The 12,269-nt window shown below is 40.8% G+C and overlaps 1 protein-coding gene across 35 annotated transcripts in view; it reads left to right on the top strand.

Annotated features, from left to right (window-relative positions):
* Window positions 1-12,269, top strand: part of MADD (MAP kinase activating death domain) — a 72,616-nt gene that overhangs the window by 23,088 nt on the left and 37,259 nt on the right. For 8 of the 35 annotated variants that reach the window (XM_018082509.2, XM_018082504.2, XM_018082513.2 and 5 more), the window contains exons 8-20: window positions 238-294; window positions 1,054-1,232; window positions 1,806-2,041; window positions 2,404-2,560; window positions 3,521-3,627; window positions 4,486-4,679; window positions 5,282-5,613; window positions 6,253-6,392; window positions 7,640-7,741; window positions 8,585-8,623; window positions 9,650-9,709; window positions 10,170-10,272; window positions 11,924-12,110. In XM_018082509.2, the coding sequence (XP_017937998.1) occupies window positions 238-294; window positions 1,054-1,232; window positions 1,806-2,041; window positions 2,404-2,560; window positions 3,521-3,627; window positions 4,486-4,679; window positions 5,282-5,613; window positions 6,253-6,392; window positions 7,640-7,741; window positions 8,585-8,623; window positions 9,650-9,709; window positions 10,170-10,272; window positions 11,924-12,110 (1,893 nt within the window). The remainder of the gene's footprint in view (window positions 1-237; window positions 295-1,053; window positions 1,233-1,805; window positions 2,042-2,403; window positions 2,561-3,520; window positions 3,628-4,485; window positions 4,680-5,281; window positions 5,614-6,252; window positions 6,393-7,639; window positions 7,742-8,584; window positions 8,624-9,649; window positions 9,710-10,169; window positions 10,273-11,923; window positions 12,111-12,269) is intronic. The other 27 variants (XM_018082532.2, XM_018082531.3, XM_018082530.2 and 24 more) reach the window with 14 other exon arrangements.

The following is a 12,269-nucleotide window of genomic DNA, read 5'->3' as shown; positions in this document are numbered from 1 at the left end:
GGACAGCAGGCTTTCCAGTTTCCAGAGTGGCAAGATGTGAATGTTTGGGGGTGGGGCAGTTAGACCTCTTTCCTAAGATGTGCTTATTTTGTGGTCCCTTTTGTTTCCTCTCATTTGTGATATTTGGTAGTAATAGATTTTTTTTTTCCTTCCATCTGTTTCTCTGTGATCATGTGTTCGTCTTGGCTCTGATGGGCTGCTGTGGTGTTATTATATGATCTTCCATCTTGCCTCCAGTGTCTGGTTAGCATGACTGCAATCACTCAGAAACAGCTGCTCACTCCCGACAACAAGGTTCTTTATTTTATTCTTTTCCCCTCAATTTTCCATTTTACACTTTTCCTTTAGAGGTTTTGTTTTTGTTTGTTTGGTTTGGTTTTATGTATTTTTTTTTCAATGAAAAGACGAAGCCTCAGTGGGCAAATGGGGTACATGAGGAAGATTTAGGATAGGTCTGGGTGTCCAGGACTGATTTATCACTTGTGCTGCTCCAGTGCATATCCATGAAAACTTTATGAGGGTTGAAGAGGATGGTAGCTTTATGGAGAGATGAAGACTCCAATTAGATGGAAAGTGGAGGTTTGTAGGGATACAGGCAGATGTTTGTGTTAAAGTGTCTTCACATTGTCCTGGTATATCAAACTCACTGGCTGAATGGCCAAGTTGCAAGGCAAGTTTCAAGCCCTTTAGGTCCCAAGATGTATTCAAACTGCACATGGGAATAACTCTACAGTAAGTCATATGCGGAGCCATACTACTTGTGATCCTATTTGGTCTATCTGTTTTCATGTCAGGAATGATCTATCAAAGTGGACTTCTGTGCTACTCCTTGACTGGCTCCAGAACTGTTTAAGCAATGAAGAGATCATTATGACAATAAACATAAAGGAGGGCCTGGAGATATTTATTGACTCAGCATAGGAGGTGGTTTAAAACAAATTAATGGAGCATGCACAATTGTTGCAATTGCCTAGAGGGCAGGGTAGCTCTGATCTCTCTTTTGTTCCTTGAATAACTGTTCTTGCTGAATGTGTGCATAATGTCCTTCATTAGGCCCTGGCCAGCATGAGTCTGAATACTCAGCCCATTCTTAATCTAGAGAAGTTCCAGGAGGGGCAGGAGGTGCCACTGCTGCTGGGAAGACCACAGAATGATTTGCAGTCTACTCCTTCCACAGAATTCAACCCCCTGATCTATGGAAATGATGTGGACTCTGTCGATGTGGCTACCAGGTGAGGCTGAACAGCAAGGTACCGTTGAGTCTTCATAAAAAAGTACAAACACTTCTATGGGTGAAACAGCATCTTCCAGGTTCTATTGCAGATTCTACTTCACATCATGGGGGGAAAAAGAGCAGAAATTACAGTGTTTATCTTAGATCTATTAACTGCATGAACATAAGTGTATCTTGAGGGCGTGTTTTGTTTCTTGCATTTTCCTATAAATCATCCACTTTACCTGGATTTGTCAGTCTGATATTGTATCCTCAGCTTAAATCACAAGCCTTGAACTACAAAAAAAGCTGGAGACTTAGTTGTCACCTCAGCTAGTGGATATGAGAATTATATCCTTCATCCTTTGTATTGGTGAACTAGGTGGTGAGTTAGAATGAAGTGATTTCTTGGGTCTTGGTTTGTTTTTTTGCTTTTATTTTTTTCAAGATAACTGTTTTCTAAGATGACTTAGGTTACTATTCTTCAAAGGTTTGAAACATTGCCTGTTGCATAACTTTTAAAGCCTCTCTGTCTTCTTTTCTGTTATGTTCTGTGTTTTTATCTGATATATTGTTCTCTGTTTCTTTTTAGAGTTGCTATGGTGAGATTCTTCAACTCACCAAATGTTTTGCAAGGTTTCCAAATGCATACTCGCACTCTTCGTCTCTTCCCACGACCAGTGGTGGCCTTCCAGGCAAATTCTTTTCTTGCCTCTAGGCCGAAGCAAACACCTTTTGCAGATAAGCTTTCCAGAACACAGGCAGTAGAATACTTTGGAGAATGGTCACTCAATCCTACTAACTATGCTTTCCAAAGAATTCATAACAGTAAGTTTCGGTCTCATCTGCGCTTGGACATAATGCAGAAACTTAAAAAGCAAAGAGATTCTAGGGAAGGACTTAATTTTGTACTGTATTGTTCCTGATGGGGAGGGAAATTCAGTTCAAAGAATATTTTTGTATTTTTGTGTGTATATTCATGTTTCTACCAAGTTAGCTCCGCTGTTTGCAACTCCTTCAATTAATTTTAGCTTTTGTCTTGTTTGATTACAGAGAAGTCTTGTAGGCTTCTTAGAGTAGAGACTGTCCCTTTCTTTGTGCGAGAGTCAGTAAAGGGCGGTTTCACTGTGAATGAAGCCTTTGACACCAACAAATTAGTTCAATTAATGCTCTCCTTGTATTTTGTGCAGACATGTTTGACCCAGCCCTGATTGGTGACAAACCCAAGTGGTATGCTCACCAGCTGCAGCCGATCCACTATCGAGTCTATGACAGTAATTCACAGCTGGCTGAAGCACTGAATATCCCAGCAGAGAAAGAAACAGATTCTGATCCCACTGATGACAGGTTAGTAGGGAACATGGCCCTAGAACACATGATAATTACTTCAAATTGCTGAACCTCTCTTCCTACTTCATGTTTGCAGCCTTTTCCTGTAGCTTGCCAGGTTGCTGTTTAATTTCTTCTGTCTGGGCGGAGCACTGACACTGAAGTAAATTTTTGCACTGCTCTGTTATCACAACAAACCTCTTAACCCTTTGTTAGTGTCGTCATTTAAAGTGGTTCTCCATAAGTATTTTCCTGTTTTCTTTTGCTGCCTCTATGCCACTTGACATTTGGCATATCCTCACACCCTAAGATTTTTTTTCTTCCATGCTGTTCCTTCTCTAGTTATTTCTATTGCAGTACTACAAATACTCCCACCCATCCTACCACTCTTTCAAATCTCTATTCCCTGCCCACAGTTATGCAAAGCTTGTTAGTACTACCCACTGCCTGCAACCTCCTTGTGGGTTCAGTAAAATGAAAGGAAACTTTTTTGTTATAGTAGGTTTTGGCCATATTTCCTGGAGTTTTGTGATTGTTTCATTATCCTTCATTCTCTCCTAGTCTGTGAGATATTTCAGGCTTGGACTTGCACATATTTTACATTCTACACAGCACCAGTGGTGCTAACAGAGTGGCTTTTATCATTAGTGCAAAAAGGAAATGCTTTTATTTGTGATTTCCTATTCTCTTGAAGTTGGCCTACATAAACACATACATATTTTGTGAATTAATGCACCATTCTCTGCTCACTTATACATGACCTCATTAACTTTGCTAAGAGGCTTTAAATCCCATCTCTCTTCATGTACCTGAAAGTTATATTTTATGCTCTGACCTTTCATGAAGCTGGCTTGTGAAATTTGCTTGTAGATATTATGAGATTTATCCATGAAGACAGTGCCAATTCACATCTTTAAAATGTCAGACCCTGCTGTTGCTTTTATACTGCCACTCATCTCTCTCTCTCACCTGTTGTGGCAGTGGCAGTGACAGTGTCGACTATGACGACTCAAGTTCCTCCTACTCCTCCCTTGGTGACTTTGTCAGTGAGATGATGAAATGTGACATTAATGGTGATACCCCAAGTGAGTAACTTTGAGCTTTACTTTCACGAGGTCCACATGGGTTCCCTTTCACCATTCATCTACACTTTGGGAAAAATGTTTCCCCTAAGTCCCTGAATCAGAACAAGGTATTGTTCCATTGAGGTCTTGCTCTGAGGTAGAAGTGTGTTCTATACTCCTTCAATATCCAGGGGTAGGCTGAAAAAGGACATTTCTCTTGCTTAGAAACAATGCCCTACAAAGGACACTGTGGGGAGGAAGAACAGAAATAGGTGCTGCTGAACAAAACTGTCTCACTAGATCTGGAACCAACCTGCTGTTTCCAGTAAATACTGTGCAATATGGATAGCAGAGTGTGAGCTGTTTTCTGCCCCTGCATATTGGTTCTCAGTCCTGGCTTTAATGTATCACTCTATCCTAACGGAGAAAAAAAAATGCATTCTCTGTGGCTTGTATGGAAGCTGCATAAACTCTCACTTTCGTCAATAAAAATCTAGGAGTACCAAAATATTTCTTATGTCCCAAGGACAAGAGGTAAATAATCATAAGCTGCAACAAAAGAAGCTCTGCTTGGACATAAGGAAAATAACTTCATGCTTATTTTAGTTAAACGGGTTCCCAGGATCACCGTAGAATGTCAAGCCTTGAAAACTTTCAAAACTCAGTAGGACAAAGCCCTGAGAAACCTACTTTAATTTTGAGGTTAACCTCTGCTTTGAGCAGTGAGTTGGAATGGGTTACCTCCAAAAGCCCTTTACAACCTAAATTTTTGTACAAGTTTATTCTGGTGAGCAGTACTCATCTGCTAGGGGTCTTTAGTTAGTTGGACAAAAAGCTGAGGAAAAAAGTGTTGTTTAATGAAAAATAATGTGTTTGCAGATGTTGACCCCCTGACTCATGCAGCCCTTGGTGATGCTAGTGAAGTGGAATTTGATGATTTTCAAGAATATTCAGGGGATATGGATGAACAGACCATGGACAGTGAGAACTCCCAGGAGAACAATCAACCTCGTTCAAGTTCCAGTACTACAGCCAGTAGCAGCCCCAGCACTGTCATCCATGGAGCAAATCATGTGTGTACTGAGATGAGTTCAGCCTCAAGATCAACATATTAGGAGATAAAGAATGGGAGAATGCACACGGTTCTTTCTGAGAAGGGCAAAAGCTAATAGGACTGTGAAACCATGCACAGATTAAATTGCATGCTCTCCCTGGACTTCTGAGGAAGGTGGAGTTTGCTGGTACCCTTTTGTGCTGGGATAGACCATTCCTGTACAAAAAGTTCCAATGCATTGAAAAATGCAGCACTAGCAGAGAGAAAAGGTCCAGGTTGTGACTACAGGAATTCCTTTTACAGAGTCTGGAAAGACCTGATGTGTTTAGAGGAACAGAGTGGTGTGGGGAAACTTATGAATCTGTGGTTGGTTGAGAAGAATGGGAATTACTTGCATAACCACCAAACATGGTAATGGAAAGCCATTATCTTGAGCTAAGACTTACTATTAAGATCTGGTTTACAGGGGACTAAGTCCTGAGAACAATGCACAAATACTGCAGTATATATACAGTCTTAGGTTAGAGGCACAGATAGTGGGGATGGGGGGGGGCAGTAGCAAGCATCGGAGACTGTGCAGACTTCCCAGTTTGAAATAATTGTTCTTGTCCTGCCCTTCAGTTGTATGTAATGCAAACTAGAGAACAGATCAATGATTTGACTGGTCCACAGGAGGCAGCAGACTCGGCAGAAATAGAAGAGAAGTTGGCTGCTGGATTTTCAAACCACCTCCCTTCCTTGCCACTGCAACCAAGCTTTCCCAAGATAAGCTTGGATCGTCGTGAGAGTGACATTGCAGCTGGCAGCATGAGCTCCTCAGAAGGGGTGGTGAGGAAGCGAGAGTATGACAATCCATACTTTGAACCTCAGTATGGTTTTCCTACAGAGGATGAAGACGATGAGCAGGAAGAGAGCTACACCCCAAGATTTGACCAGAATCTCAATGGAAGCAGGTGAGTCCTCCTTGTCTCCTGCCCTTCTGTACAGCACTTCTGGGTTTTCTGTCTGCTTCATGTAGTTTAACATTCATTCAAATGTCTTTTGCACCTGAAATGTGTTGTTGGTCACTCTCATCTAATATTGAAATGCTGTCAGCCCTTCTGGTTGAGTAAAAGCACTTGCTCAGTTCCCTCAGTTCCTTGCTTTTATGTAAGCAGTAGGAGCTATGAGAATTATCAGTTCTTTCTAGAACTAGCATATCACCTACTGATTTCCGAAAACCGTCAAGCAATTTTTTTTGTGTGAAGCTTTGTCTTTTGGGGGAAAGATAGCATAGTGATTGATGACAATGGGTTTTCTTGTTATTGCTTTCAAAACAGAACCATTTCACCCTCAAATCCACCAATGCCTTTTTGTAGACAAGTTTTCAGCATGCCCTGAAAGGCAATAAGAACCTGAATGTAAAGATGTTCACTTCTCTCATATTTTGTTTCTCTTGTTTTTTCTTTTCTTTTCTTTCCCAAGAGGTACAGGTAGTGTAGTGAAAACTGGTGGGGAATGAGACCAACATCAGTCTCCCACAGTCATACAATGTGCTGTTTTGGGATGGGAGGGGGAAATGCTAATAATCGTTGTACTTAATTTCTTTAAAGGTCTCAGAAGTTACTCCGGCCAAACAGTTTAAAACTGGCCAATGATTCTGATGCAGATTCAGATTCCAGGGCCAGCTCCCCAAACTCTACTGTCTCCAACAACAGCAGTGAAGGTTTTGGGGGCATCATGTCTTTTGCAAGTATGTACAAGTGCATTCATTAAGCCAGTTTTATTTATTATATTAGAGCTTACAGAGAGATGGAATAGAGGGATTGCTAGTTAAGAGAATGACTTGGTTGTCAAATTGTTATCAACTCCCCAGAAATCATGTGGGGAGCCACAGGACCTATTTATCTTACACTACTGACAACTACTGCTTTATGATTTTTTCATAAAGTAAGTAAGAAGGACTTTGTTTATGTAGTTAGCCCTTGAGTCGTGTGGCACTTTAGGGCACAGATGAGAAATTCTTTCAGTTTCATTCAAAGAAAGCATCATGCTGATACAAAAATCTTACAGTGATATGCCTTCCATGCTGCCACATTGTGTGTTTAGGTGCCAAATTCAATTTCTTGACCATGCTCACCTACTTTCAATTATATTTTAATAAAAAACCCTACAGACATGGAAAACTAATTTAGAATTTCTTAGTAAGAAGACATGACCAGTTGAGTCTTGCACTATAGTGGGGAGCAGTGAAAGAAGTTTGCAGCAGTGGGGAAAATATATTGGATGTTCTGGTAAAATGACTGTTACTAAAATAAGGCTGCAAAAAACCAAAAAGAAGGAACCAAAGCAAATTGAAATAGTACGCTGACATTTTAAATAAATAACTTGAAGTGTAAATCAGCTCTGTGATCTAAATGTGATGCTTTCAGGCTGTCTAGAGGCTTAACCAGATGGCGATAACATTATCATGTTCTTAAGATTTGTCTGTACCAGGTAGAACGTATGTTTTTTCCTAATAAATGAAAAACTTCTATTTCAAAAAGCATGGTTCTGTGACAGATTTACAGTGTTTCACAAGACAGAGTGCACAGTCCTCACTTCAGAGGTACAGGTTTGGAAATGTGTCACCCTTTTTTCTCATGTGGCCCAGTCATTCCTTTGCCCCCAAAAAGAGGATCAAACTAGAAAATACAGCTAAAGTGATGTTATCTGTTTAAATGCAGGAAGACAGGTGGACATTGCTATTACATTTAAGACTCAAAGATCCAACAGCAATTATTGTGACGTGAAAGCTAAAACTTATGTTTTTGTACAGTTTAGAATAATCTGGTTATAGATTTGGTTGCAATGTAAATGAGATCTTGTTATGCTTGTGAGACTTTTGGGTAATAAAGAACAACTTAATCATTAAGGATCTGGAATAAGATGGTGAATTACAGAAAATTGTGTGTGTGCAGTGAGCACTAGGCATTTAATTTTTTTCTTTTTCTGTCTTAGGCAGCTTGTACAGAAACCACAGCACAAGTTTCAGTTTGTCCAACTTAGCCCTACCAACGAAAGTTGGGAGAGACAAGAATACTCCTTTTCCCAGCCTGAAAGGTAACCATTTTTCCCTTTGTCTTCTGCAGCCTTTACTGTTCTTGTGACTTGGAAGTCTGAGGTGTTACGTCTAACAGTAATCCTGGGGGTGATGCATTTTCGTTGTTGGGGTAGTACCTATCTGAAGAATCAAGACAGTAAATTGTCTTGATATTTCTCAGTCAGTCTTCTTCCTAAAAATTGGGCTGTGTTGGGATGGGAGAGTGTCTGGTCTAGCCTGAGTTAACAGATACGTTATGAATGTCGGTTTTGTTTTGTATTTTGTTTTGTTTTTAAGTACTTAGTGTAAAGAATGGGAACCAAGAGGTAGGTCCTACTTTTGTGCTGCTGCTATCTTCATGACTAGCCTTAGGTAATTTATTAGAGCAATGATGCTGCCTTTGTAAGTGGGGATAATGCCATCCTCCCATGGAGACTGCAGTTTACGTGAGTTTCTGAAGTGTTTGTAGTCTTTTCAGATCACTAAATAGAAAATCAAATTATAAGTATACTTCAGCTCTCTCAGAGTGAAGATCAATCCCTACCACATGTACACAATCTTTTCATTAGAACATCTGTTTGTCTGCAGTATCAACAGTTAATATGTCTGAATGGGCACTAGAGAAATGACCCTTGTACCATGGGAAGTTAGAAAGCCTGGTCACCCTTGTACCAGCTGTAATAACACAAGATGACTGAGCATGTGCTGGTGCCTTAGTGCTGAGACCTTTTCAGATGCTAAACTAGGGAGAGATTTTATTTTGCCTTTTGAGTTATTCTGTCTGATTAGAACGTACTGCTTTTGTTTTAATATGTTGATTTCTTTCATTTATTTTTTCCTCCTCATCACTTTTATCGGTAAAGATTACTTTAATCTGGAATTGGGAAGGGATGTGGATGAAGGTTGGTATGATATTTTGCTGACCTTTGACCTTGTAGAAACAAAGACCAAAAGCTGGATTTTGTGTTTCTGCTTTGGACTTTGTTTTTGAGACAAGTAATCATTCCCTATATGTAAAATGAGGAGTAACAGGACTGGTAGGGTGAAAACACTAGCAGAGACTCTGCACAGCTGTTTTTATCAACCTTTTACCAGTTGATTATGTTTTCATGTCCAGTTGTGCTGGATGAGAAACATGCTTCATGTCGGGGTTATTTCCTTGAGTAAACTTAATGACTGATTCCATGCATTGGAAGAAAACAGTGATGGGGTTTGCCATTCCACGTTCATGCTTTGTGCCTCATCTTCTGCACTTTGATGTTCTTTTCTTTACTATTTTAATCCTGTAGGGCCTTTGAAGTTATTATGCAGATAGTATGAGGATGGGATTTCTGTGGAGTAGCTCAGTCTCTTTTATGCATGTGCAAGTGTGTGTGTGTGTATGTGTGTGTGTGTGTGTTTGTGTTCATTTACATGTGCATGCTGGCTCACTGGGATTCCCACTGGGCACTTCAGTGGTTTTTAAATGCTTTTGTCTTTATTGTAGAGATATAAAATTGCTGCATTGTTCTTGCCAAGTGTGTGTTTCTAACTGTAATGGGAAATGATGCTGGGACTCCATCTCATTGCTGCTGTTTGACCACTTTCCATCCTCCTTTTTAATTTTTATTTCACGCGCATCCATTAATATTTTTTCTTCGGTGATGCAGATGTTTTTCATAGTGCTATTCAAACACAATACGTGCAGCGATGTCCTTGAAGATGCAATACATTGGTTCCACGATACCAAATTTCAAGTCAAGCACTATCTCTTAAGTTATTCTGGCCCTTGTGGTCTTGGGCTTTCAAGCATCCTTCCTGCTCTAGTCTCATTTGGGTTTTGTTTTGAGGGAGGGCTGGGAAGAAGCTGGTAGCTGGATTCGTTTGATGCTGACAATGGGGCGTGTAGATATTGTAGTACACTACTAATTGTATATTTTGTGTCCCAGTATTTGGGTTAAATACTATAATGGAGATTATTACTGAAGCTGGCCCAGTAAGCAATGAAGGTGGGTTCCCTACAGCATGAGCTGTGCATGATGTAACAGTTTCCAGCATTCCCTATGCCTGACTTTGGGCTACCTTTCTCGCTGGGTAACCAGTACCACATGATCTATACTAGTCACCCTCAATGCATTATGCTTTTACATATAGTGACTAATTTGAAGATGGTTCTTGTTGTGGAACTGCATGCAGAGCAGCCAGAACTTTTCCTGCCTCTCACCTCCTGCTCCCATTACCATCTTCTCTTTTTCTCTCTGCATTACTCCCATTACTGTTTTCTGCCGATGTGTGATGCTAGAATATGATATATGCTGCTGCTTTTTTGGAGTTTCCATTTTGTTTGAAGTCTGTTACCTGTGATTCAAATAGGTGTGTTAGCCAACTTTAGCATTGCTTGTTACTGTCCCGGGATCAGAATGTTTTCCTCCCACCCCTTTCTCTCATCCTGTTTCCTCTTCTCTTTAGGAAATAGACGAGCTCTTGTGGATCAAAAATCTTCAGTCATAAAGCACAGCCCAACAGTGAAGAGGGAATCTCCATCGCCTCAGGGACGAACTAGCAATTCCAGGTAATATTGATAGTTTGAGTGTAATACTGTTTTTTGAGTGTACAGTGTAGTTAGAGTGGCCTCATACTTGGCCAATGTTTTCTCAAAAGTCTAGCTGTTGAAAACTAAGTAGCACTTTTCTGTGGCCCTAGACCTGGACATACTATTGTCTGGGAAGATTCCATATGGATGGTCTTACAGTTAATAGCGCACATACTTATTTTTCTGTGCTTCAAAATGTATCCTCTTTCTGTCTGAGATCCAAATTTTTCTAGGTTCCTACTTTAACTCACTAGTTATTCATTGTAACTGAGTGTGTTCTTGACAAGGTGATCTAGCCAGCAGAGTTTTAACGCACCACACAGGGGATCAACTGAGTCAAATGAAGCAGTTTGATTCCATGAATTCATGTGACATCATTTTCTCAGCCTTGGGGAGGAACTCAGAATAGTGCAAGTAAATGTTACTTGACCTGTGCCTGTGCTTTCTCCTCCCATTCTTATGTAGCAGTCACAGGTAGAGTGAAATTTACTGTGAGCTACTGGGTTTGGGAGACAAGTGTTATAAGCAGGTTCTTTAAAATTATTAGAGAGATGCCTCTGCCCAAATTAAGGTGCAAATGAGACCATATACTAAAGTCAGCAGTACAGATTTTTATTCAACAGTAAATGTGAGGTAGAAATAGAAAGAAATAGGGAAAAGAGAGAAAGGGGGAGAGAGTGTGACCAAAAGACATTAAGTAAAAAAAAATGTCACTGTTTCATGGATTCCAGTGGAATCCCTTTGATCTCTTCTTGTGTTCTTCTGGGTGATGAGAGTGCCAGCTTTGTTGAAGTGATGATTGCAGTTTGGATCCATTGAGGGAAACCCAGGGCTGGGAGGGAAAAAGCCAGTGGTGGTGAAGGAAGAAGTTAATGATGCCCAGGGTAGTAAGGAAAGTCCTATGTCTTAAGTGAAGTTCCCGACATCTTTTATTGGGCTTAGGTGAGGTGGGAATGCCTCTGGTACCTCCCCTGGGGTGGGGAGTTTTACAATGGACATAATGCTGCATCATTTCAGGAGTCTTTGACACCTTTTAAGATGTTACAGCTGCCTGTTACATCAGCACAAGTGAGTCAATTATGGCCCATCAGCAGAGAGGACTGTCTTCAGGCTGTGTGTGAGTTGTTCTGGTGCTTCCCCAGAGGGGAGTTATCACAGCTGAGTCATTTGTGTAAGGATAAAGAAACACTACCCTGCCTAGCCGGATTTGCCTCTCTCCCGATCTTGTTTAACAGCCATCTTGTAGCCTGAGGTATTGGACGTGCATGCCCTCAGCATCTGGGTGGTTACTTTATGCACTGTCAGTTTGCAACTTGACTGACCCATTAGCATCCCAGTCTTTTACACTTCTGGATACATTCTGCTCCTGGGATAATTGGGCAATAGTACTACTTTTATTGTATCTCAAATTCTGTCGTAGTCCAAATTAGTGGGCATATTCGGGGAGGGGCAGTTGCTTCTTTGCACAGTTTGTTACAGTCGCCAAAAGCCTTTTCATGATTTTAACAATGTTTAAGCAATAAACCATTTCAGTGGTATTTCTCTGTGTGTCCTGGCCATATCTATCTTCCCATGCAAGCCGAAGTAAGCAGAGGGTTAACTTTTCCTTGCTTTCTCTTAAATCTGTCAGTGAGAACCAGCAGTTCCTGAAGGAGGTGGTGCACAATGTTCTTGATGGGCAGGGTGTTGGCTGGCTGAATATGAAGAGAGTCCGACGTCTGCTGGAGAGTGAGCAGCTCCGTGTCTTTGTACTAAGCAAGCTGAATCGCACCATCCAGTCGGAAGAAGATGCTCGACAGGATGTCATACAGGACGTGGTCAGTGCTGAATTCAGCAGGGTCCTCACACTCAGTGTCTGCTGAGGCTCAATTTGTAGGAAGTTTTTGTTCATTGCCTTCTAAAAGCTGATGTTATAGCAGTTTTGGAATTTAAGTTATTGAATTACTTTCTCGCTTCTGAAATAGAAACACTAATGG

This window comes from Manacus vitellinus, unplaced genomic scaffold (assembly GCF_001715985.3).
Source record: "Manacus vitellinus isolate BGI_N305 unplaced genomic scaffold, ASM171598v3 scaffold_6_pilon, whole genome shotgun sequence".
NCBI lineage: Eukaryota > Metazoa > Chordata > Aves > Passeriformes > Pipridae > Manacus > Manacus vitellinus.
The sequence above is the reverse complement of the archived record's forward strand: the minus strand, read 5'-3'. Positions and strand labels throughout refer to the sequence as shown.